At 41.8% G+C, this 26,747-nt stretch overlaps 1 protein-coding gene across 6 annotated transcripts in view; it reads left to right on the top strand.

The window, feature by feature from the left end:
* Positions 1-26,747, top strand: part of tenm4 (teneurin transmembrane protein 4) — a 146,352-nt gene that overhangs the window by 69,955 nt on the left and 49,650 nt on the right. For all 6 annotated transcript variants that reach the window (XM_056441046.1, XM_056441052.1, XM_056441051.1 and 3 more), the window contains 8 exons: positions 478-713; positions 7,922-8,086; positions 10,052-10,266; positions 11,316-11,526; positions 18,274-18,375; positions 19,057-19,251; positions 20,689-20,889; positions 24,304-24,489. In XM_056441046.1, the coding sequence (XP_056297021.1) occupies positions 478-713; positions 7,922-8,086; positions 10,052-10,266; positions 11,316-11,526; positions 18,274-18,375; positions 19,057-19,251; positions 20,689-20,889; positions 24,304-24,489 (1,511 nt within the window). The remainder of the gene's footprint in view (positions 1-477; positions 714-7,921; positions 8,087-10,051; positions 10,267-11,315; positions 11,527-18,273; positions 18,376-19,056; positions 19,252-20,688; positions 20,890-24,303; positions 24,490-26,747) is intronic.

Below are 26,747 nucleotides of genomic sequence, written 5' to 3'. Positions count from 1 at the left end.
CAACGCCGCCGCCACCGGCTCTCTGAAGGGCCGATCATGTGGCTTTTGGACATGCAGCTCTACAAATGTTTTCCGAGATTGCCGTCCATGTTCTTCAAGGGCGAATAAATCTGCAAAAACACCTCGCTGCAACCGTATATGCTGTATCTCTCCTGTGGACAACCTTGACACATAGTTACCGGGAATTACTCAGCACCGCACAGGGATGAATACGTAAACAAGAGCCAGTTGCGGTCGCTAGTCCTGTAAATTAGATTTAATATTGATTCGCAGTTTCGACGGAGCAAAAGCCAGTATGCTTTAGCATTCTCACTAATCTAGTAGTCGTGACTATGGGAACAGTATTGAATGTGCTTGGAAGCATAATTACTCACCAGTGGAAGGACACACAGCAACCTTCAGTGTTGTGATGATAGACCTCCTTGAAAAATGAGTGTTCTCTGTGAAGACTAACACCAGATTTTATTTTCCTCCCAGGCATTTCCTGTTCAAACCAGGTGGAACATCCCCAATGTATTGCACAACATCACCGGGATACCCTTTGACCTCCAGCACGGTGTACTCGCCTCCCCCGCGCCCTCTGCCCCGTAACACCTTCTCTCGACCCGCCTTCAGTCTGAAGAAACCCTACAAGCACTGCAACTGGAAGTGCGCCGCTCTCAGCGCCATCCTCGTCTCAGTAACACTGCTGTTCCTGTTGGCCTACTTCATCGGTGAGTCACCTTTGAACAACTGTGCACGTCGGGGTTAGCGCCTCTACCTGTCAGCCCCCGGCCCCACCTCTCACTTAACTGCAGACACAGGATGAGTCCATGCTCTATTATGTTCATCTGTTTTAATAGTGTTGAATCTGCACGCCGCGGCCTTCTATGAGCAGAGTTATATTGGGACTCATGGATTGACTCCTCGCCCACGCACATGGACGGATTAAGAAACCACGGGCCCCTGGGCCTGGACGTGTCAAGGCCCACCCCCCACTCCCCGCAAAAAACAAAACAAAAAAACATCGGAGCTGAGCAGACAACATAACGCGAATTATATGATAGCAGGGACTTCGGTTATATGAATTAAACGAATAACCAGGAATAACATCCCTGAGTAGGACTATTGGGGCCCTGTTACTGACATGAATGACTTAAGCCTAGCATATACCGGCATACGGCGCATCGTATCATATCAATGCAAAGTTAAAAACAGACTTCACGCAAAGGCTCTGGCTTAGGGGCCCCCTGAGCTCATGGGCCCCTGGTGCCGGTAGGCTCGTTCGGTAATCCATCCCTCAGTAGGACTATTGGGGCCCTGTTACTGACATGAATGACTTAAGCCTGGCATATACCGGCTACGGCGCATCGTGTCATATCATCATATTCATATCAATACAATGTTAAGAACAGCGACGTCACGCGCGGAGGCTCTGGCTTAGGGGCCCCCTGAGCTCATGGGCCCCTGGGCCTGGGCCCGGTAGGCCCGTTCGTTAATCCATCCCTGCCCACGCACCTCGTCTGAAATAACATCATCGTTCATAGATTGGGTTGACTGAATTCAAAGAGATGGGCAATCTAGTTACTTGCTCTTGTGAATAGGTCAGATAGGGAATGAATTAAAAAGACATCAGCCATCACACAGGAGAGGATTTGCACGTTTAAAATATTAATCTTATTTGATTTAAGATTCCCTGACCAGCACACTCGGGTCCCAGTTGGGTTAAGGACTATCTACTGTGAAATCTGAGTCCTGCTATTAAATCAGTTCTCCTCTTTTTGACTGCCGTCATTCCCGAAGGAAATGATATCCGTATCCGATAAATACGGTCTCTTATTCATTTATGTGATCCATATACAGAGTGAACTGAAGAAGCAGTCAATAAAGACGCAAAATAGAAAACTAGAAAGGGAAGGTGAATGCACATGTAATAGGATTCTGCAAGTAATCGTCGTGATGTGGTTTCTCAGAGATCACTTGTTGTTTGTGTTCTGATTATCTTCCTGGTCTGTCCAACCATCACTTAGCGACCCAGTTCAACTTCTGTGTATGACAGTAATACTAGTAAACTTCACAAATGACAGTGATTTATTTGAGCAGCAACTGTTAAATTAATCAGGGGAAGCATGAGATAATGTGTTATTATTACTTGAAAACAAAAAAGAGATCGCGGAGAGTTCCCAGCTGCGCAGCAACCAACAAGAACAGCAGCATCTGCAGTAACAGTGTGATCCTGTAGAGAACGTGGGTCGGTCAAAAGTCCAATGAAAAATGTGAGGTTGATGGATTTTGGGGCATTCAAGGCCACGTAGCAACAGGTTTGGGGTCATGGGTGAGGTAAGTAAACCACACGTTGACTGAATTAATGTGCTATGAGCTTGGCTAAGGTTGGAAATAGGAGAGTTGAGTGGATTTTAAAGGAATGAGTGACCAGGTTCGGGACAAATGGAGACCAGTAAAGCTTCTTAAAATGTATGTTTTAGTTCTGGATTTAGATAATGTTCAATATTTTGGTTGCGTCATTTGACAGACAGTTCCAAAGATTGGGTGATCTACATGAACAACATGGCAGTACCCCTTTACAAATTTAAATACTGAGTTCATTCATAATTCTGTTTAATATATTTCCCCATATATGCATTTGATTGTCTTTGAATACCCGTTTAACATATTATAAAACATTTTTAATGCAAGGCTGGTGAGAACGTTGTATTTCTTAGTCAATGACAGAACAGCCAGATCTCTCTGCATGGCCTTCATCAGTGAGATAAATGAAATCTTCATTGAGGACATTTGTTATAGATATGAATTATGCAGTAAAAATCACCGAGGCAATCTTCTCTGCTTTATATTTTCGAGGCCCATTTTTTGGGGGGTTTCCAGAGCCATTTAAATTGTTTAATTTGAAATTCGAAACAGCTCTTAACTAACAAAAAAGAATGAGCTAGCTGCTAGTTGCTGCTCATGGTTATTATCTACGCATCCAGTCATTTGGAATCAGTGACGTTGGGTGTGGCAAAGTTCTGGTTTGGCTTGTGTTTAGCACCAGCAGTGGGGTTTGGTTGTAGAAGTAGAGATACAGTACGTGTCTACAGTTCACTGCTTTCACTTGGCCAAAAGCCAAAGAGCCCCATCAGCCTGATAGTTCTTAATCAGACTGTGTAATTATACCCTGCAAAAACTCAGACCATCTTCCGATGCACCACAAGTAAACATGTCGGGGACCAACCCTCACCCTATGATCGGAATTTCCAATCAAGAACGAGGGCCATATTTAATTAAAGGCTGATGAGAAAATACATTTAATTTCAAGTGCAATTAATTATTGAGGCCTGTAATTGGGAACTCCGGGTGAGATGTCTAATTAACCCAATTATGCCGCGTGACAGATGTTTTGACTTAAAGCATGGTTATATTTTGTCAGTTTTGTAAATCGGCACATTTTGAAGTGCAAGAAGGTCGAGGGGGTTTAAGATGGCACTATTTTCTTTGTGGTCGCTTGCTCATTATGCACATTTTTTATATGTTCCTCATTTTAAGGTCATCAGTATCCTCCTGTGTTCATGTCAATTCACCCTGGGTATCTAGCCAAGGACGGAAAAGTTGGGACCCAGAAATGTTTTTTCACTGCATGATCATCCAACTCTGAAAAGGCCCCTCTGCAACATCGATTTGACCTGTTTGTCTGTCTTTCAGTATGTTGGAATATCACTGCTCTGTTTGATTTGGCCTTTCATTTTCCCACTCCGATATTTGCTTTATCTTGGTTTTCAATATGATGTTACTCTCACATTCGTAATTTGCGATATTGGGCTATATAAAATAAACTGAATTGAATTGAATGGAAACGCTCAGTTTTCGTATTTGTAATCTTAGATACTACTATTTGGTTTAAATCATCTTGGATATTACCTTTATCTCAAGACTAAATTCATTCAAGTACAATATGTTCATCTATGCCTTACTTTAATCTGCTTTCAGTGAAACTCACATTTCTTTATTTATATCCTATAATACACCATTTCTATTTGAAATGCAGCATCCACGTACCATGATGATCAGTTACTTACCCCAGCTAGGTCTGCTAAGTCGCATTCATGTGAAATTATTTGTTGAGCTACGTTTAACTTATTTCCAAGTTGTACCGGCAAACCATGCCAATGAAAAACTCTGCCATAATTCACTGCAGGGATACACGAGGAACCCCTTACATTTCTTGGCCGATGTTTATTGTCTGACCTGCCGATTCTGTTTAGTTTTTTCTAAAACTTGACAGCCAACAATAATTTCAACCATCCCAAAGACAGTAACAAAAAAAATCCTAAATGTTATCCTTTTACTTTACATTGTAATGTGACACTCAATCACATCCATAATATTGTTTTGCATAAAAACACAATACAAATGATAAGACAATAAATGGTAAGCTATTTTTGAAGACACTTGCCTTGATTAAAAGCAATTGAAAAGCTTGTTTGATGATATACTGATAATTACATTAACAGCTACACCATAAACTAAACAAAGCATGAACATCTTTCATTGTTGTTTGTTGTTTCTTTAAATAAATATAGCATGGCAATGGTGCTATGTCTCAGAGCTACACATCAGTTAATTTATTTATACAGAAATATATACTTTCTATAATACATTTATTCCCAATGTGAATATTGGAAAGCTTGATTTGCACCAGATTTGTAATAGCCAACTTCTGACGGAAGAAAATGCATTCTCCCAAACTCACACATTGCCAGTCAGTATGTTATGTTTACTTTAGTTTTCTCTTCCACTGTTATTTTTGTTTAGTTTTGAAGATAATATTTTTGGCAACCGGAGATGTTGCTGTTACATGGTGTGCACCATAAATACTCGGCTACTAAGGCTACTACAGTCCTTTCTTTTGAAGAAAGATAGCATTGCCATATAAGAAAACTTATAAAATGATTCATAACACAATGTGTGGTCATTTACACAACCGTCTGCCAATGTAAGAAAGGTGTTAATGCAGTTAGATGACAAATGAGCAACTGAGTGCTTCCATGTCTAGCATATATTAATAAGATATTAATTAACCATATGGTTAAAATATTTTTCAAACCAAAGTGTGTACGAGACTATTCTACACTGGCTTTCTTTTGTTATACCATAAGATAGTGTGCCTCTTTTAGATGCTCAGCTCACCATGAAGTGTGCACGAGTAGGAAAGTGGTCCTCAGATCAGAGCATAGAGGCACAGGAATGCTGGCAGATGACCCACAGCAATAAGCGCTGACTTCCTCGGATTGGCTGAGAAGTCTTCGACTACAGTACCTCTGTTCCCTAATTGGCACATGGAGTGACCCAACTTCCTGCCAAGAGATAAGCGAAAGGAGGGCACAGCGTGTGCTCAGGACAAAATGGGCGATGCTATGGAGTGCAGTGCTCTTGACAGGTCAGTGACATCGCTGAAACACAGCTTGTCTCTGCCAGGGGCCATCTCATTAGAAGCGCGTTGTTACTCCCACAACCTGTCTTTGATTTTGTAGCCAATTGCCGCAACTTTCTGAGCTTCGCCGCACGATTTCTGCAAAGTCTGGAAAGCAAGCAAAACTAAATCAGGAGGCTCTTTGCTGGCGGTGGTCCAATGCTCTGCATATCTGAGATACCAAGAAGGCGTTGTAGAAAATCTTAGGATTTAGGATGGGAGGGGGACGCCTCTTCAATCATTTTCCATTAGAGGCCTCAGGGACGGACGGGATAAAGAATGGGGCTCACAAAGACGTGATTACAAGGACACTTGGAATGACACCGTGCTTGGTGACATTGAGTTGGTTCTGCAAGAATTATACAGTGACTTCATTTCGCCAGTCGATGTAGAGCTACAAATCAAAGGAAGTGTCTTTCTGGAGCTTACAAAATGACAAACAAAGCTATCTGTCTCCTCATTGGTTGTCCTCTACTGTCAGTTACTTCAACGTGCACTGGACGGATGCAGAACTGTTGCTGGTGTTGCAGTTGAACTGAATGATTTTAGGGATCGTTTGTGTTGTGTATTGGGTAACCACGCGGTTGTTACCTACCTTTCTTCACAAATTCATCAAACATATTTCAGTACATATATGGTACTGTTTTTTCTAATGTGTGCATCCTCACAATATTTGATGTTGTGCACATTTTATTTTATAATTTAAAAAAAGAAACTACTTAAAGAGTTCTAAATGGGGGAGCTAGATGGGGTGATGTTCTCTAATACATCCACAATTCCTCTGGAAATGACCCGTTGTATTATATAACTCAGTTTGAACTGCCACTTTGTCAAGCTCATATGGTGGGTTCAGTCAATTTAATAGCTGAGCTTGGTCAAGTAAACATTTTCTTATACTTGGGGGATCACTGCTGTAGGATGCTTTTTTCAATCTGAAGTGTGATGTTCTTTGTCTAAGATGCACCGGTTTCTGCTGGACTTTCTGGAAGTTGGGCAGGCAGGAAACCACATTTTTTCTTCAACACTTTTTGTTTCGATGAAGAAGTTGCACAATATTTGTTTGCATCATATTCCGTGAATAAAAAAGTGCATGTGTAATCAGACGTCAACATAGAAATGACCGTCTCCCTTGTTACTGATACCCAATCCAGCTATTTGAGTCATAGTTAAAATGCAGTTAGTTGGAATTCCTTGTGCTTTTAAAATAATCCCAATATTCCAATACCAGATGAGACTACAGGAATTGGAATAGGTCCTGAGTAAGACATACGAGTAACAAAAAAAAGAAAACTAGATTTTAAGGATCCCAAGAATGTGTGTTCTCACCACATTCTCTAACCTTGTGAAGCTACACCTCTCAAAACCAGGACATGTGTCCATTTGACGTTTTTTTGCCGAAAGGAATCAAATTTAAATAGGAAACAACTACTGTTCTGAATAAAAGAAAATATATTTCACTTTAATATATGTATAAAAAAGATTTATTTTTAATGTATTCTGTTTTGCAGTGGTATAACAATAAGACTGTTACCTCTGCAAACCCACCAGCAAATCCGTTTATTCCCAATGTATCTAAATAATGACAGGCACAGTCAGTCTGAACAGTCACTGACGGCATATTGGTGACATGAAGTAGTTTATGTTCTTGTAAAAGTTTTAAAAAACAAGACACACAAGAGGAAACCAACATTAAGAGGACTAAATGGGTCTTTCCTCTCCCTGCTTCAATCTAACACTATCAGATCATTTCACTCTTTATAATTGGATTGTCTGGTTATTTACTTTAGGAGCTTAAGAGAACCAACAAACCAATAAAATAGCAATATTAAGTTTCTGTGCCTTTTCTGCTGACTGTTGACTTCCAAGGTGGCTTTTGCCTTGCTAAGCTCATCTTGTCCATTTTATTATTGGTGATCTGTCATGGTCAGCCCCTCCCCCTCTGTCCTGCTCTCCGCTGCCATTGTTCCAGAGGACATTCCTTTTGTCGACCTTGTAAAATATCAGCACGCTTCATCCACTGTGTTCACATTCTCACACCCTGGTGTCTCCCTGCTGATGTGTTTTTTTCTCCCTTTTGTCCCCTAATTTTGCAAGGGAGTGGAAAGGTAATGAGGTTGGAAAAATGACAGGGCACTGGGGATGGTCCGTGCCGATGTTGGTGTGGTCAGACAGATGTTGTCCCACGAGGTCAGGACAGCATTCATCTTCTGATCTCACTGCTCAGCACTTTTGAAAAAACACGCCATTAACCATTAAACCACGTATTGTTCTTTGTTCTTTGTTCTTTACTTCCTGTGCCTCTAGCTCACAGCTGTCACCCTTTGGATAATTACCCCCATCCAAGAAAAAACTAAAAGTTTTGGGGTTACTTTCAATGCAATTTAGAGAGTGGAAATTAACTTCATCCAAGCAAGAAAATGATAGTTATCTTTACATAAATGGATTCTGAAGTAGTTTTTCTGTTTCATATTTTAGCCATGCACCTTTTTGGATTAAACTGGCACCTGCAACCGATGCAGAGACAGATGTACCAGCTGTCAGAGGACAACACAAGTGGCCTACCGTTTCCGACTGACCTGAGCTTGCCACCACTAGGCAACACAGGATTGGAAATACCTAACCGCAAGGGAAAAGAAGAGAGTAAGTGCCTGTTTTCTTTTTACGGATTATTCATTTTTCGTCCTTCATGTGTTTATCAACTGATAATTAAATCTTCCTGAATGCATCACTTTTTATCTCCAGAATGATTTGCATAACTCTCAGTTTACTGTTGTACGCTGTTGCGCCAGAGTCGGAAGAGAACAACATTGCACAAGGAAAAAAAGTTTTTACAATCTTAAAAGTTTAATGATGACATTTTGGAGCTCAAGCAAGTCGGTTATTATTGTGTCATCCAGTATCTCATTGTGTTCACTCGTCTCCATGGTATGCAGAGGCATCTGCATTGTAATCCTATGAAAGTTGTTGTTCGTGGGAAAATGTTATTTGTTCCTGGAGGGAGAAAATGGCGGCAGCTTAAGGGAGTGAGTATCCAGGGGCTGGAGGGGGATTAGCCACTCTGTCCTCTTCAGAATGGATGTGATCCTTTCATCTCCTAGTCTGGGCTGCCTTTTCCTGGCAGCCAAAGAAAGCATGTGCTCGCCCCACGGTACCAACTGCTCGACTCGAGAAAAGTTTGCACTGCTACGTTCTCGAACAAATGGGCCCAGATTTAACCATGTGATTTGCCAGTGGCAGAGTACAATATGTAGGAGGCCATTACCATATAGATGAATCCAGGACTTGTCTTTTTTCATTTACCAGACAGCTGAAAGTGTGTTTAGCTTACAACAAGCCCAGCGACAGCGAAGCTTCAGACCCTGCACGGTACCCGCCGCTGATAGGAAATCAATAGCTAAAGTTTTCCAAATAAGTCTCATTCTGCACCGCTGTTGCTGTCAGAAACAATGATGATGTTCTAAATCTAATGTTTTATCAAGGTGATGCAGATGTGTTGAAATTCAGTCGGGTTTCTCTCTTCCTGAGTCTTTCCAACAAGGCATTATGTCGTAGTTAAACCTGCAGAACAACAACCATGTATTTAACCATGAGGCCCATTATCATCCTTCTCCATTTATGATTTATTTAAACAGTGCACCATTAACGTGCTGCATGAATACAAACACACCCAACGCGTGTTAAAGGAGCCCGTTTGCTGAAGCATTATATAAAGCCCCGATGTAGGGAGAGTGTGCTCCGTCGAAAAACCCTTCGCCACTTTTGAGAATACCGCCATCTGCCACTCTGTGCATAACCTAAAGCTGTGTCTGCCACCAAGTCCTGTGGGTAGTTTGTATGGGCGTCTGCTTTAGTAGACATCGGTGCTGAAATTAGCTCCTCTACATGAGCAAGCAGATGTTGTGATTTCCACAGAGTCCAATATAAGGTGTATTATGCAGCATATGGACGACTCTTGGCAGTGGATGCACGCATATGTACCTGAGCAGGTTTATAGCATTAGAAAACCTTCCATACCATAATTCCAATTTTCACTTTATTACTTTAATTTAATTATTGTATTTTATTACAGTGTTGAAGGAGTTGTATTTTCTCTTACCATTTCCACTCCATATGTTCAACCTTTAGAATCGTTCAACTTGATGAACATAATTAATTAAATGTGGACAGATTATTAAAACAATATATATATACTTGCCATCTTTGAGTTAGCAACCTCTACAAAATGAACAAAGTTTGATCCCCAGTTAAATGATAGGATGAAACTCCTTTGAAATAATCAACACTACCAGGAATTCAAACGGTATTAGATCATTTCAGAGGAATCAACACTAAACACTTCAGGATATAACAAGAATTGTGTTTAAGGACCCGACTTGTGTTTAATTAGATTATTCTTAGTTCGATATCTCCCCCAGCCCTCCCTCCTGGAATTTGGACTGGAATCCTGGTAATGGTCAAAGGGGTCATTCATAATGGTTCTTTCTCTGGCTGTCAGTGATGTGATTGAATATCTGTGATATGGTCAGACTATCATCTCCCTCGGCCCTCCACATGCTGGATTAATGGTGTGATCTCTTTGACCGATTTACTCTCTGTGCAATGCAGGCAAATTGGACAGCCTGTTCCCAGATGACAGCTATATAGATATGGGAGAGATTGACGTGGGGCGCAAGGTTGCACAGCAGATTCCCCCCGGTATCTTCTGGAGGTCTCAGGTCTTCATTGATCATCCCATGTACCTGAAATTTAACGTGTCCCTGAGCAAAGATGCCTTCGTGGGAATCTATGGAAGGAGAGGCCTACCTCCATCACACACACAGGTGGGAAATATTTTAAAGTCACTGCTTTGTCACTACTGGTAATCTATTGTGTTTTGTTGTGCTTTGCAGGTGCATGAAAGGAGAGTTTTGAAATGTAAATGTTTGAAGGGCTGTAAATTCCAACATGTTTGTGTGTTCTGTGACAAATCGTGATATCTTGTTTGTGAAAGACAAAATGTAAGACCGTATGAAACAATGTCCAATCCTGTCTGCATTTCGAAGGGTTCAGTCTCTTTTTCCATTCTATCTCTGCCACAGAATATAAATTAGGATATGGTATAAACAAATCCATCTGACCATGCAGGAGTGTCTTGAAAATAAAAAAAATCATAAATCTCTCTCTTGTATTATAAATCACCTTATTTGTTCCTGAAAGGATTTACAGCGCATTTCTTTCAGGTTTAATATCATCAATGATTCACACAAAGATACAGGACTCAGGTACCAGGAAAGGGAGGCCCATCTAGGTGCAGCACAGAATCAGATATACTGCGTGATTAATCATATCTGACTGCTTGGTTTATAGAGTTTAGATCGCTGTTTTAAATGTACGGAGTTCAACACATTGGTCATAGCAGACTTTGTGTTTGCATTAATGTCCAGTGTGATTTATCCTTCAGTCAAAAGATCACGTTTGTCTCCATTCTGTCTTTTTTAATTCAAAGGAAATGTTTTGGTGCTGTGTCTGTTCACACTTAGTGGCAGACGAGTCCAGATTCCTTCCTTATGTAGGTGAAAATGAACTGTCATCTCATTAGTATTCATTGAGTCACCACTGATGTGAAGCAACTTTCCAGTTGTTTTTTTTCTCAACTTAATAGTTTAAAGCACGGCTCTCATGATATGTGGATTAAGAAATTATCACAGCCCATCCAGCCACGATGTGTCAAGATGTACTCAAGCTCCTGTGGAATGATGAGTTATTCATGCAGACCAAATGATGCGCCGCTTTAAAGAGGGGCTGAAAGCACTCAAGTCTCATGTGTCACTCTAATGGCGTGTCTGCGGTCCATCCATCAGTCTCTCACTCTCCGTGCTTCTTTCCACAGTTCGACTTTGTAGAGCTCTTGGATGGACGGCGGCTCCTGGCCCAGGACATCCACGGTCTGGAAGGGCCCGTGGCGATGCAAAGGAGCCTGGCGCCCATCACCACACACGACACAGGCTTCATCCAGTACATGGACTCGGGCATCTGGCACCTGGCCGTCTACAACGACGGGAAAGACATTGAAACTGTCTCCTACCTCACCACCGCCATAGGTGAGCGCCCTGGGCCTGACCTGCTGCTGAAACCTAGAATAGAAGTCCACATAATCCCTATAATACCAATCAGCAGCACTCAACAAGCAAACAGCCCAGAATTGGGGCATGAGTCAGAGGCAGTTTTCGGCAGATTTCAATAGCCAAGGAAAGTGAAGGTTAATCAAGGTGAAGTTGAATATGAAAAAAATCGAGACATCCATGCTGTCCTGCCATGCCCCTGAGTAGGGCATTGAGAGATCATAATATCCTCATTAGCCTGAGTGTCTCCCGAGAGAATCAGGGGTCCAGCTTCTGGCAACCATTTGCATACAATTCAAAGTATGATTGTACCCTCCTGCTAGTGCCATTTTTGATCACGATTTGCTCCAATTTCCATCTACTTTCCATATATCAAAGTAGTGAAGACATCTCCCTCCGACTAACTGTGCGTGGAGCACAGCCTTGTTTCAGACACGGGTCCGTCACTCGCCGAGGTGATTTTGTTTAGTACGCTCCTCTTTGTTCTTCTTAAAGCACCGTTGATCGTTTAGTACGCTCCTCTTTGTTCTTCTTAAAGCACCGTTGATTGGCACCGCCGCATCAAACAAGGTGTAGGAGGGCCCGAGGTGTCGACTTTCATAGGGATGGCAGCTGGGAGCTGTTCTCACATGCTCTGTAATTAAAAGCTCCTGGGCCAGAGTCCATCTGTGACACGGGCTGTGCCAGGCAGCAGATCGATTAGAAGCTGTCCTCAACACCAATGTAACACCAATTGGAGACAGGCAAGAGACACCTATCCCCCCCCCCCCCCCACACACACACACACACAAACACACACACACTAACTGTGCCAACAACAGCTGTAATTCAATACTTAATATATGATATGACACAAGGAGGGGGAGTCAGGGCCACGTGTTTACTTCTGCTTGTTTCTCCTTGACTGTGTGTGTGAAGGCCTCCTGTGGTTTGCATTAGAGAAAACGCAACCTCTGCAGATCAGGTATTCCGGGCAACAGATGGGGAATTGGGAGAGGACAGAGTGGGGCAGAGTTAGTCGGAGCTAGAATTCTGCCTCTGTTCGTTTGTATCAGAGCTGATCTGCCCAGAGGAGCTCAGATGGAGACAGAGGGGCCCTTTCTGAAATGGGTCACCGGTTAAGTGCCCTTCAGCAGAAATTGAATCTCACCAACTACCTGAATTGTATTGAGCTGTGGCGGGATAGAGTTGACCTTCAAATAATGCAGCCCGGGCATAGAAATACATGTGAACAATATCTAGAAAAGGCGCACTGAGAGACAAGCAGCATTGTTTATAAAACACTGACAGTAAAATTAATTCCGACAGTGTTGGTAGGGCAACATGTCTTATTTTACCGTCAGTATCAGCACCTTGTGCTCTTCACAGGCGTAACCTGAAGTAACATGAAAGGTTCGCCTGCTGCACACAGCCATGCCATAATACATCTGGGTGGATGGAGCGTGCCTGTCCTTAATCTGTTCTCCTTGGCTCCTCATTACTTGGCTCTGGCTCCATGGCAATGTGAAGCATGTCCCACTGAATGTTTTGTATCACATCCTTCTGGGCCATTTGTCCCCGCTGCCTGGTGCCAGACATGTTTCAACCCAGACACAGCTCCCTTTACAGGTGAGCAAAGTGACGGGATTAAAAAAGCCAGCACCAATGTTTTACTCTATATCCTGTCTCACCATATAGCAGATGCTCTCTCTCTCTCTCTACCCCTGCACAACCACACATCATTCAAAGGTGCTGAGCATCCTCAGAGCGCATGGCAAGGCGCTGATTAAACCTGCCGACTGCATGCTACGCTGTCCCTCGCCAACTGGAGGACTCACACAATAGTTAGCTCGCCTGATGTGAAAGGGTAATGAATTTCAATGGTGCTCTTCTTGAATCCATGATTTATGCGTTGGCCTATGTCGAGTATGTGGCTAAGAGATATTTATGGCCTTCCCTGGCTGCTCTCAGAGAAAACGCAGCCAACAGACATACAGTAGGTTATGCGCAGTCTGCTGAACCGTGTCTGCATTGGGAATGAGAGCGCGGCAGTGCGCAGTCACTTCGTTAACAGTGTTGGATTTGACGGTTTGTTGTTCAGCAAAGAAATACCTGCGATTAGCGGCACATTGATGTAGCATGCCAGCCTGCCTAATCCGTCAGTGGATTGAAGTTTGAGATAAGAATCTTTTTTTTGTTGTAGGATCTTTCAGTGCCTCGGTTGGTGAACGTTAAATTACAGCCCCCGCTTAGTGTTTCTTTTTTTGTCCCTATATACACGAGCTGCAAGATTCATGCCAAGAATCTCTTCTGCATAATTGTACTTCTGGGAGGAATTTTAATGGCCACACACACACGCACTGCTGGTTTCACTAGCTCTGAGCAATGAAATAAAAAAAGCCAAGGGCTACTAGTGTAGGTAGATGTTCTTGGTGGAATCTATCAAAACCCCACCAAAATGCTGATTTGCCTACACCACCCCTGTGGACAGTCTACCCTGCATCCCCACACTAACCCAACATGTCAAAGGCAAGCCTGCAGCACAGAAAGCATCAGTAGCTCTTCTGTATTTCTGGTCTCTCTCTCTCTCTCACTCTCTCTCTCTCTGTCTTTTCTCTATTTTTTGCGTTGTATCCTCAGTGATGATTGACTCTCCAGAGAAACGTGAAGCTGAATCCATGGCTCACATTTCTAGTCCATTGTGGAGCACAAGATACTCTTTGTTCTGTAAGTTTTGCCTCAGAGCCTCTGCTGCCTGAAGGCAATGGACAAGATTGAATATTTTTAAGGACCATTTCAGGCTTAATTCAGCGAGCGGCATGTTTCAGAATCCCGCTGCTGTCGCGCGCCTCAGTGGTCACTCTGATTTCTAATAAAAGCAGGTGTCAGAACACGGTAGTAGAAGTAATACATTTGCCAATTTATTTGATTATGTTATGTTGATCAATAGTGGAAAGGTAAAAACAAAGAGTTGTGCTGATTGTATTCCTCATACCGAAATGCTCTCAAACAAAGGATGATAATAATAATAATAATAATTAAAGCTGCAAGCAGCGATGAACGGGTCCTCTTTCCCGCTTCGCACGTCGGGGGTGCCGGCCGGACGCCGTCCCCCTCGGCCGAGAACGCATGCACGCCGATCGTGCGTTTTACCGTTTGTCACACGACACTGATTTTACTTTGCTAGTCGGTGGCGCTTTGACTCTGAGTGAAAAAAGGCTTGTTGATATCCTCAGGCCGTGAATTCTACGAAGCATGAGAAGTTTGGAGCAGATACGAGCGAGTCCAGGGTTGCCAGCAGGGGGCGCTTTGACAATTTGAACATATACATGCATCATGTGTATCTACGTGAAGTGTAGACCTTGTCATGTAAATTACATGTGAATGTGATGCTTTTTATGCTGATTTGCTTTGGCCACTCAGTGGCACTATGACTTGAATTAGCAGAGGGATCTCTTCGGGTTTAAGCTCTAGGAGGAGTTAACTGTTTAACAACTGCCCAAAAGGTGAACAAATAATGCAAAATAGGCATATATTGAGGGATTGATTGTAGCGCCCCCTAATGTTCAAATATTCTGAAAAAATTATGGGATGTTAGGAGATCCCATATGGACATAATCTAGCATTTTGGTGGGGACAGTTCAAGTAATTTGGAAGTTAGGAGTGTTTTTTACAAAATTCAAAATGGCGGGAAATCCAAGTGGGCAGAGTTTATGGTCACCACAGTATTTTTTGTAGAGCAGGTCCAAGCGGACATGTATGCTGAATTTCAAGGCAATTGGTCCTTGTAAGCAAATAATGTGGCCTTTTAAAAAAACAATAAAGTCTAGGGGGCGCTATCGAGCCATATAGGTAGTTTAGAGCATGGTCCCAAGAGACTTTTCTTTCCGTATACATGTGTTACATATGCTTACTAAGTTTTATACATGTAGGTCAAACGTAGCACTGGGGCTGCGGGAATTAATATTTGTAGGTGGCGCTATAGAGCCAAATTACCATTTTGAAGCATTGAAATGATATCGGGTAACTACATCTTTGACTTTAATTGTGTGTGCTAAGTTTAGTTACGTTTCGAGCATGTTTAGTGCCTCCAAAGCCCCTTCGTTGTTTGATGCGAAGAATGGGTTGCCACGGCAACAGTGTTAGACGAAACATCAAATGCTTTGTCTTCTGGCATCATGAAACTAAAACCTTCATGTGGAAAAAATTTGATGTTGATCTGATTTACCTTCTAAGAGAAGGAAGCCAAAGTATAAACGATTTTTGTTCCCGTTACCAGTAGGTGGCGCTACCACTAAAATAAAAAAAATTAGACTGCACATGTCTTCAGGCCTGGAGTGTCATCACACATGGGGAGTTTAGAACGGATCTGATGAGGTGGAGTCGAGTTACATCAGTTTATTCGTTCACGGCGAAGGATCAATGTTTGCCGATGGAGAGATTCGCCACAGTTCAACGTGTCACTACGAGCTTCACAGGGAAGCATCATCAAGGTCTTAGGTCTATTCTGGTATATTATGAGAGGGATCTGGATAATCTGTGAGGAGAAGGGTATAAAAGTAGAAAAAAAATAACTTCCTGTTGCCATTAGGTGGCGCTAAGACCATAATAAAAAATTAGCATATGGATCTCTTCAGGGTCAGTATGTCATGACGTATCAGAAATATGGCGCAGATTACACAATGTATGGCCGAGTTACAACAACGTACATTTTCATGGCGAATGGCGTTTCTTTGCCGGTCCAGCAAACGCACATAGTTTAATATTTTTTAAATCCTTCCAGGATTTCTTAAGACAAAGGTCTCAAGAACATACTGCCCAAGTTTGGAATGAATCGGGTTTAAGCTCTAGGAGGAGTTAACGGTTTTACAACCCCTAAAAACATGAAAAAAGGCCAAAAAGGCATATTTTGAGGGATTGATTGTAGCGCCCCCTATTGTTCAAATATTATGAAAAAATCAAGGTAGGTTAAGGGTGTCCTTGTGGACATAGGCTACCAATTTGGCGAAGACATACCAAGTGATTTGGAAGTAAGGTGTCTTTATATAATAGGCCACACCCCTTGGATGTTCATTGGTCCATATCTTCTGAACGCAATAAGATATCGACAATTCCTGAAAATGTTATTCCTTTAAATTGAACCAATAATGAACCTCAGAAATTTTGGTAGGAATCAGATAAAGCCTTTTGAAAAAAAGTGCACAAAAACAGTTTTTTCCAAAATTCAAAATGGCGGAAAATCTAAGAAGGCGCATTTGATGGCCACCATGAACTTATTTGTAGAGCAGGTCCAGGTGAACCTGTATACCAAATTTCAAGTCAATCGGTCATTGTTGAAAAAAAGTATTAGCTTTCTACCTCAAGGGGGCGCTAGAGAGACATTTTTTTATAACCAAATACGAAAACTAAAAAATCATAAATTTTTCACAAGTTCTGATATGCGTGTGAAATTTCACTTGGGTGCGGTCTGAGGTGTGCGGCCAGTCGAGGTTTCCTTGGAGAGAAAAATAATAACTCTTAGAAATACAATAGGTTCCTCTACGACGAAGTCGACGAGGACCCTAATAATAATCAGTCGGAGTCAAGGTTACTCCAGTCACAACTAATGGTGGATATAGTACGGAAAAAACACTACAGTAATATAGTATGGCTTTCATTGAAAATGTATTTCTTTTTTTAGAAAAGTAATGCATTTTTATGCAGCTGAAGAGACTTATTATATATTTATGTAATAGCTTGTAAGCAGGTAACTCGAGCTCACATGTTTCTGCCATCACGGCAAAATCATTTCTACATGCTCGTGTTCAAAAAGGAATGTGACTGTTACATTTTTTTCAGATCTAAGGGTTGCAATTTTCTCACAAGCATATTATTTTTTTCATTCACATGCTAAAATACACTTATTCTTACACATTTTAGAGTGTCCCATCTCTGCACACAGTGAGACACCTATGATTGATTTGAGCCTACATTTGAGCCTACATCATGACAAGCTGCCAAGATTCTATTTGTATATCCCAGTGCAATAAAAGATTTTCATTTATACATTTTTTTTATCCAGAACTGGATGGGCAGGTTGTTTTTCAAAGACCAAATCGATAATAAAGAACCCGTTTAAACACAGCTATTGTCAATAGACTGACAAAAAGACATTTAACACCATAAATCACTGTTGACGAGGACGCTATGTTCACAAAACAAAAGAGATGAAAAACAAACATGTATGTGAATGAATATTAATATATATATATCTATATATCTCTCTATATATATATATATATAAAGAGAGATATATAGATATATATATATATAGAGAGAGATATATAGATATATATCCATATATATATCCATATATATCGACTGCAGATCATTGAAAGTCAAATAGAGCTTGTATTCATTGTGAGAAGACATGAGAACATGACCAATAGCAGTTGGCATAAAAGTGTAAAATTAGCCCCTTATGTCCCTTATCATGTCCAGTGTGTTTGCAAATTCTGAGGAATCTTTCTGGTCAAAGCCCAGATGACCGGGACTTGTTTACTGTTTCAATGAATTCCACCTTTTTGGTGTAACATTAGCGACACCCAAAATTGTTTTGCAGTGAAACAGAACTGTTGACAGGATTGGAGCCCCATTCTTATCACTGTCATTAGCAAAGGCATAATAATCAGCCCAAAGAAAATGAGTGGGAGAAAAAAAAAAGTCAAACCGCATTACTCAGAAAAGCTCCTGATTGCTGTCTTGCAGATTCCATTGATGACTGTCCCAGTAACTGCTTTGGGAACGGAGACTGCGCTGCTGGAACATGCCACTGCTTTTTAGGATTCAAGGGACCTGACTGTGGGCGAGGTGAGTCACTCCATCAGTCGTAACGTATTGATCCACATCATTCACACATAACATTTTAGGGTGCCGACCAAATTATATTCACTGTGACCAGAGCAAAGCATTTATAATCTTTCAATTATTTGTTTGTGTACTTCAGATCTTTGTTATTAAATTAGGCAGTTCTACTCTACATGATTAATTGTTACCTGTTCTCTTTAATACTGTCTTGTGTCACGCATAAAGGAACTTTTCAATGGCAGTAAAGGGAAGAGAGATTAAAATAATGATATTGAATCATTCTTTCAATTATTAAAACTAGGGCTGTGTTTATTTTTCACCTAATTAAAAAAACAACGTAAGGCTGTTGTAATGAAAGTTAGCTTTCGTCACATCTTTACACATACACTGTCATCTGTTATCCGTGTGTTGATCGTCAGCATTTTCTATTCTTTCATTTACTTTCTACAGAAACCCAGTCCATTGTACAGATATTATATATTTTCTGTTTAATTTTGTTAGAATTGGGTCACATCTGCACTAGATGCCAAAGTGCAGTATTTTAGTCTGCACTGGGGAGGAAACCATTTAGCATTTTGGCTAGAAGCTCATTGTCAGATCGAGGCTTTTTGCACTCACTATTCTTTGAAGCTATGGTTGGAGGGGCCCATTTAAATGGATGTATGCTGTCTGCTCTTTTCAAAGCTGCCTGTCCAGTGCTATGCAGCGGGAATGGTCAATACCGTAAAGGTCGCTGCATGTGTCACAGCGGCTGGAAAGGCTCCGAGTGCGACGTTCCCACCAACCAGTGCATCGACGTCACATGCAGCAGCCACGGGACCTGCATCGTGGGAACCTGCATCTGCAACCCAGGCTACAAAGGGGAAAACTGTGAAGAAGGTGATTGTTTTGATAAGTCATGGTAATGTATCCTTAATGTATAAAGTCCGACATGAAATGGCTGTTGTAACCATTTTAACTATGTTTAACACATTATGGGAATGTTAAGCTTGTATGGCTTATTTACAAGTGTGTCTAGTACTGTAGTAAAGACAAGACATCCTTTATGAAGATCGTCGTGGCCGTAAAACTTCAAAATATGTATCCTAGGTGACTTTTCCTGTTTAAATCATGGATATAAGATGTTACGTTAATGGAAACATTCCATTTATTGTCTGAAATTTGCAAAAAGTGTATGCCAAGTATAATGGTAATCCATTAGGAACTGCACATACACAGTGCCGGATAAGGCTTGACCAGATAAGATTGAAGGAGCCGTTGTGTTTGTCAGCTCTTGAAGGCTCTCATTTCAAGATGAAAAATGGACCCCGGGGGTTTGATAAATGGGGCTTTGTGACATCCATAGGCACCCATTATATGTTGGGGTGGAGTGTTGGCCATAAGGAGTGGAGGGGAATGTGGACGAGGGCCCTTTACCATTTCTACCTTTCTTCCGGGCGACCTTCAGCCACAATGATTAATTGCCAGGAGAGAGTTTGTTGTCAGTTAGCCTCTGATCTTTGTGCCTTGTACCCAAACCATCTGCTAAGAGGCGAGAGATCCTGTTTATCTGACTATGACGGCCTTTATACCCATTTATGTCATGGTAAAGGGAAGCTGCCATGCTGCTCTCTGTATCTAGACATTGCTCCTGCTTGGGGCCCATTTGCCATCTGTGTGTACCATGCAGTTATTGTCTGGTAGAGAATGTTTTTATTTATATTGTATGCTCCCACAACTCTGGTGATTTACGAAGCATGCATTCAATTGACAAGATGTCACAGGAAGAGATGCTATAGAAACACATATTCATTTTATATTTGCATACTAACTGAACTGATGTATTGAACACAGATGCAGGGCACGAAACAAAGATGCAGCAGAGGGAAGCAAGTGTAAGGCTTCCTCTGTCGCAGTGATCTTCAAATAGTCTGCAAACTAGAGTTTACCCAATTTTCTGCTAATGTGGGTTTCGGTTTTTTTAGCTTTTAATTCTCGTGGCTCTCATTTTAGATAAACATGCTCCTATTAAGGCATTGTCCCTGTTTGGAAAGAATGTTCATTATGGGAGTTGATGGGACCATGGCAGCAGGAGCGTTGGCACTACCTGTTCTTGGGTACTTGGGTTAATTAGTTTGACTGTAAATCTTGTCGCCTGTTTTGGAGAAAGTGGGCCTCCTTGCTGCATTTTAACTTAAGTTCCCTCTGTACATTCATCCAGTCCACCAAAGTTGTAATTCCAGTCAGGCTCATATAGAGACGCCAGATTGCCTCTGAACAGGGCAAGCAGCAGGGGACTGGTGTGTCTTGACACTGTCTCTTTACAAACCCTTTCAGTGGACTGCCTGGACCCAACATGCTCAGGCCGAGGGGTGTGTGTCCAGGGAGAGTGCCACTGCTTTGTGGGGTGGGGCGGTCCAGGATGTGAGAGCCCCAGGGCGTCCTGCATGGACCAGTGCTCTGGACACGGAGCGTTCCTGGCAGACACAGGAAGCTGCAGCTGCGATCCCAACTGGATGGGCCATGACTGCTCCACAGGTGAGTGCTTCCCTCAGATGAGAGTACATACTGGCAGCATTCATTTTCACATACTAGTGCTGAAGTAGCTCTGATTGACAGGCAGAACGAAAGTTCACATAAAATACTGCATACAATTACTGTAAAACGTACATATATATTTTCCAGCAATAAGGCTATTGTCTTGCACTTATGAATGCAGCAGCTTCTTAAAGATGGTAATTGTACCTATTTGAAAAAAGCATTCTATAAAAAGCACCATTTATTCATGAAGTGAGTAAGTAAAGACATAACACATAAGATCAGTTGATTTTTTCCTGAGTCATACCTATATTTGTAGGTTTACCCCTCACACTTATTGATCCTCAACTTCTGAGAAATAGTCAGCACAATCTCCGAATATTTCACAGGATCAAGTATATTTTATCAACCTTCAATATTTGCGATTGTATTGTAACACCTCACAACTGACAAACACGATTGCCTTAACCCTGACATCTCTGTCGCTTCATCTCTGATAAGATCAGTCTTTTTGTCAGAATTTATTTCCCTGCCTGATTCAATTTAACTTTGACAATTGCTCGGCTCCTTGCAGAAGTAAACAATTCTGATTGTGAAAACGACTCAATTATTCACATCAATGATCAGTCGGAAGTCCACAGCTATCAATCAAATTGTGGTTGATTTTTGCTCCAAATGCATTTCTCTTACGAATGGTTTCATCCTCAAGCTCCACATCGCTGGCAGCCAAGCTAATGCTCTTTCTTGAGTTCTGGCTTTCTTCACGTTGGCACAAGGCTCAAAGCTGATGATAGCTCTTTTCTGCTCTGGAGGATTGTTCCCATTGTGTTAATTTCGTCCACGGGGAACGTTCTCTCTTGGTAGTCTAGGCATAATATATAGTTTTACAGCAGGAATATACCTTCTCGAGGCTCTGAGGTGCACGGTTCAGGTTCAGCTCTTGACAACCTGCTCACATTTACCAAAGAAATATTGAATTCAAAAAACCTCAGTGAACTCAGGGGTAGATTATTAAAGAGCTGTCAAATGTGAGATATGACATTACTTACTTTCATTGTTGGCTAATGCAAAAATTCTATTCTTTTTCTTTCTTTGAACGGTAGCCAGCTGAAGAATGTCACAGTTTTGCACTCTATAAAACACCCATGTGAGACTGTATTAATGTTTTATGATTATTTCCTGGCAGATTTATACTTCAGATAGCTCCGTTTGAACGGGACTGATTTGTTGATAATCAGTTCATCAGCTCTATTTTTGATAAAGGCAGAGTCAGTTGCAGCCTTAAACTGCTTTCATCCAGACACCATCATTTGTATTCTCACAAAAATATTTCTGAAACGAGAGCTCCAGTCCAACAGTCCCTTATATCCAGGAATCCCTTTATATACCAAGCAAACACAATGACCTATTAGATAATCCCAGGGATTTTGAGGGAAATGGGCAGTTATTCCGAGTTTGCCTCGTAGAGAAAGGGCTCTGTAAAAAACGATGAGTTGGATCTTTATCCGCCTTTATCCTGTTCATTGTCGAGCTTTCTGTGGTCTAATACAACACTAAGCTCGGTGGTGGAGTAGGACAGCTACCAGCCCATTTTCTTACAGTCTGGGGGAAGAAAAAGATGGAGAGCTTTCAATATATCTTTCAAGATTCTTTAATCCGCCCCCCCCCCTAATACTTTAAAGTCACAAACTCATTTCCTCTTGGGGCTTTTGCACTGAACACCTGGGTGTGCACAGTTGGAAGTAATGCTGTTACAAGCCATAAAACAATGCCTGAGGTTTTATGTCCTGTAATATGTGTGTTTTTATGCCGTTTTTGCCATTCCCCCACCCGGAGAAAAGTTTGTTTACATGGCCCTTGAGTGCAAATGGTAACGGCCATCATGGGGATGGGGGTATTTCTCACTGTTGACTCCTCTGGCCACAGGTAATGAGGGTTTGCCTGCAGGCTGTAATTGCATCTTTATCACGTTAAAGGTTTCTCTTTTGTTCCAAGTGAACAGTTGTCTCGCAGTCAGTTTGAGTTTGTTTTCCTTTCGAGGAAGGAACTGGAAGGTTTTTTTTTAACTTATATGTTAGTAAATCACTCAAGATGCTCATTATGTTCATTACACCTGCTCTAAAACAGTGTCAATGTCGTTTTTAGAGCCTTCTTAAAAATGAGTGATGAGCATTCCCCTGTAACTGAATCCTGTTCTAATATTCTACATGTCCATGGTGCCATGTTGTTTGCCTCTGTGTGTTAAAGCAGCCATAAGGGGCACCAATCCAAATGCTGCTAGCATACTGTACCTCTTCATCAAAATTCCGTTGAACAATTTTATTTACATAGACCAACAAAGTGCTAAACTTTTATTTATTTTAAAGCCTTTCTAGTTGGTCATGTTATGGTTTGTGGCTGAAAATACCACTCACATTTGTAGCAATGGCCAAATCAGCTGTTTAAAGGCAGTAATTGACTTCTTAAAGAGTTTGCCTCCAGTTTGGTCCCCCGGGTTACATTTGAATTGGCTTGGCTAATAAGCCCGGAATAAGCGCCTTTTGTTCCTTATTGCCCACACTACTAAGCCTCTTCTCTTCTTTTTTTTGTTGAGTTTAGTTAGAGGTGAACATTTCTTTGAGATTCATAATAAATATGTCAGCGTTTAATTTCTATGAGCTTTCATCTTGTCACGCTCTCTCTCGAGTTCATGAGACGCGGGTAATGTCCCGGGCTCTATCGCAGCCTGCCAGGGAGGTCTTTCAGCTGCCGCACAAAAGCATCAGCCGAGCTTTGCTGTGGCTCTGTCTCTCAGTCACCATCATTATTGAAAATGTACTTCTTCCCCTGGCGCACTGCCTTCAGGTGGAGTTAAAACAGTATAATGACATCTCATACCTTGAATCCTGCATCTGAATATGCGTTTAATAATTTAGTGGAGTCGTACTTCCTCCCTTTTGTTTATATGAACTCAGCATGTACAACAAAAACATAGTACGTTTACGGTTTAAAAAATGGCAGCGCTGACTTTGTTTTTGTACTCCTCAAAGAAGTGCCAGCTGTAGTTCTTTTTTGTCCTCTTTTTCTGTGTCGGAAAGAGGTTGAATTTACAAAGAGAAGAACAGGCAAGGAGAAGAATAAGTCTGCTAAGGCTGCCACAACCCATGTCTTTCTATATAATGGACTTATTACATTTGTATTGTCAAAAAGGATTGTCCCTATGAGGTGCAGGAATTTCTTTTCAGCTGCCGTCAGACAAGGTAGTGGAGCGTGGCCGCCCTTCCTTGACAATAACTCCTGGATTTGTCTTTTTCTTCACCCTTGTTGCCTTGTCCCATCACCCCCCCCCCCCCTCCTTTACTTCTCTTCTGTCTGTCATCCCCCACTCTCTCTGTCTTTTTTGTGTGTCTTTTTCTATGTTCCTGTCTCACACAGAGATTTGTGCAGCGGACTGTGGTGGCCATGGCATTTGTGTGTCGGGCACCTGCCGCTGTGACGACGGCTGGATGGGCACCGGGTGTGACCAGAGGGCGTGTCACCCTCGCTGCAACGAACACGGCATTTGCCGGGACGGCAAATGCGAATGCAGTCCAGGATGGAACGGAGAACACTGCACTATCGGTAGGAGGGGAAGAGGTTTGGGGTATTGGTGGGGGTGTTTGGGAGGAATCTGGGGCGTGTGCTGGGGGCAACAAAGGCGCAGTCTGTCTTTCAGTGTGGGTACGAAGCACTGGGTGTGAGGGGAAGGGTCCAGTTGGAGAAGAGAGGGGAAAGCATGCTTAATTACATTTGTGCAACTCGGTAGTGCATGAACAGGTTTACTCAAGGATCTGAGACTTGCCTTCATGCATTTTAATGTGGGAATGTGCTAAGGTGTCCTTTCATTTGTACCCATCCTTTTCCTCATCCCTTTCTTTTTTCCCTTTCCATTTGCTGTTTATTTCAAAATGCTGATGTGTGGTATTGTGAGCAGATCACACTAACAAGTGTTTCTCAGTGATCACACTTGCAGAAGTTTGCGAGACCTTTGCTGCATGTCAAGGCCTTTCTTGATCATTTGCTCACTTCAACCCAGGAAAAAGATTTTCACCGAGGTTTCTTTGTGTTGCGGAGAGGAGTCATTAAGTGTTTTGTAGTGGATTTCATAATCCTTAAGCGAAGTATGCCAGCAGCGGTTCAAGGGTTGATAATGTTGTCTCCTTTAATTTTATGATAAAATCCATTACAGATAGAATAGTACAGAGGTAAAAAGCAGCCAACTGATCTTTGCTACATGTACGCCGCACTTTCTATCGAAAATATACTTTTCAGTATGTTTGTTATTTTGTACTTCCTGAAGAGGTGGTGTTGCTCATTGTGAGCATTTGCTTATCCTACAGAACTAGTGATTGGAGTATTGTGTTAATATTAGCGAGTAAGCAGTAGTTCACTACAGTTTGTGACCTCACTCATCTGCTTGAAATGCACGCTGCCAGAAAGACGGCACAGAGATATTCTTGAGCTACGCTGATGGAAGTTCTGAAGTTTGACAGATTCCCTTTTTTAAGTGTAACTAGAGCTCATGAAGATTAGTGTTTTAATGTTTTTAGCTGCATGATATTTGATGTCAGGACTGTCAAACCTCCTCTAAACCACCCAAAGGACATGTGATGTCTGCTTTGCAAGCCTGCAACTTTACCATTTGTCCCCTGTGTGCCATCCATTCTCTCATCGTATCCTTATCTTCTATATTTTGTTTCATATTTCATTTGTATTTCTTCGTTTTATTGGCGGAAAGTAACTGAATGCTTTCACTCAAGTATTTAAATGAAGTACAATGTTGACACGTTGCTACTTTACTTGAGTATTTCCAATGAATGTCTTTCTTTATTTATTCTACGATATTTTAGAGGGAGATATGTTTTGCTCCACATTTATATTAATGTTAAAGAGCTTTTACATAACACAATACGTTGCAATCAAATACAACACGATCCAATCATCTATGTTTTACCAAGTTGACAGTTGCCAACTGACACGATCGCTCAATCGCTATCCTATGTTCCAGCCGGTCAAGCATCAGAGAGGAAGTCATCTCTTTCTTCTCTGCCACAGCCTTTCATTGAATAGAAATGTGCTACTCCCACACATAGAAAACACCAGGGAGATGTGACAAAAGTTAAGAATGCTAGTCTCATAGGTGAAAGCCTGATTCCAATTTAAAATAGAAAGTACATTTTTCTCTCACAGTATTCTCATGCACATCTCGGGGCACAGCTGCTTGAGTACAGAGCCTTGACTCAGTCTGTGAATGTTTTAAACGCTGGACCTACATTATTGATGGGCCTTTTATAAGTGCCATATTAAGATCCCCGCTCCCTCAACAAGAATATTCCTCTGTGTCATCCATTAAGAGACCAACAATTTCAATTTGAATCAACCACATTTGCATTGGCCCCAGAGCCCCATGCTGTGGAGAGCGGGAGCTCCGATCCGGCCCCCACCAATGCCGGAGCCTCTGGTGACCTCATCGACGGAGGTGTTTTTCAAGAAGAAAAGTGTCTTTTTGTTGAAATATCCTGACCTCCTGTGCGATATTGCTTGAGCGATTTAAGGGCGGTAATATGTGCATCAATCACATTGCTTTTGAAATACTCCCCTGAGATATCCTGCCGATCCTGGCAGTTGATAAGTGGGGAGAGATTTAAATGTTCTTTCTGAAGAAATCTCTTTTTTGTTGTTGCTCTCTCTCCCTCCCTCTTACTCTTTCTTTAATTCTCTCTCTCTCACTTTCCTGTGCTCCCCCCCCCCCCCTCTGTGTTTTTTCCGTCACCATCCCACTCTCCCTCTGTGTTGGATCACATTTGTTGTGTTGCTTGTAATGCATGATTTTGCTTCTT

Source organism: Pseudoliparis swirei, chromosome 20, assembly GCF_029220125.1.
Source record: "Pseudoliparis swirei isolate HS2019 ecotype Mariana Trench chromosome 20, NWPU_hadal_v1, whole genome shotgun sequence".
Taxonomy (NCBI): domain Eukaryota; kingdom Metazoa; phylum Chordata; class Actinopteri; order Perciformes; family Liparidae; genus Pseudoliparis; species Pseudoliparis swirei.
Note: the sequence above shows the minus strand (reverse complement) of the source record. Positions and strands in the feature narration are given on the sequence as shown.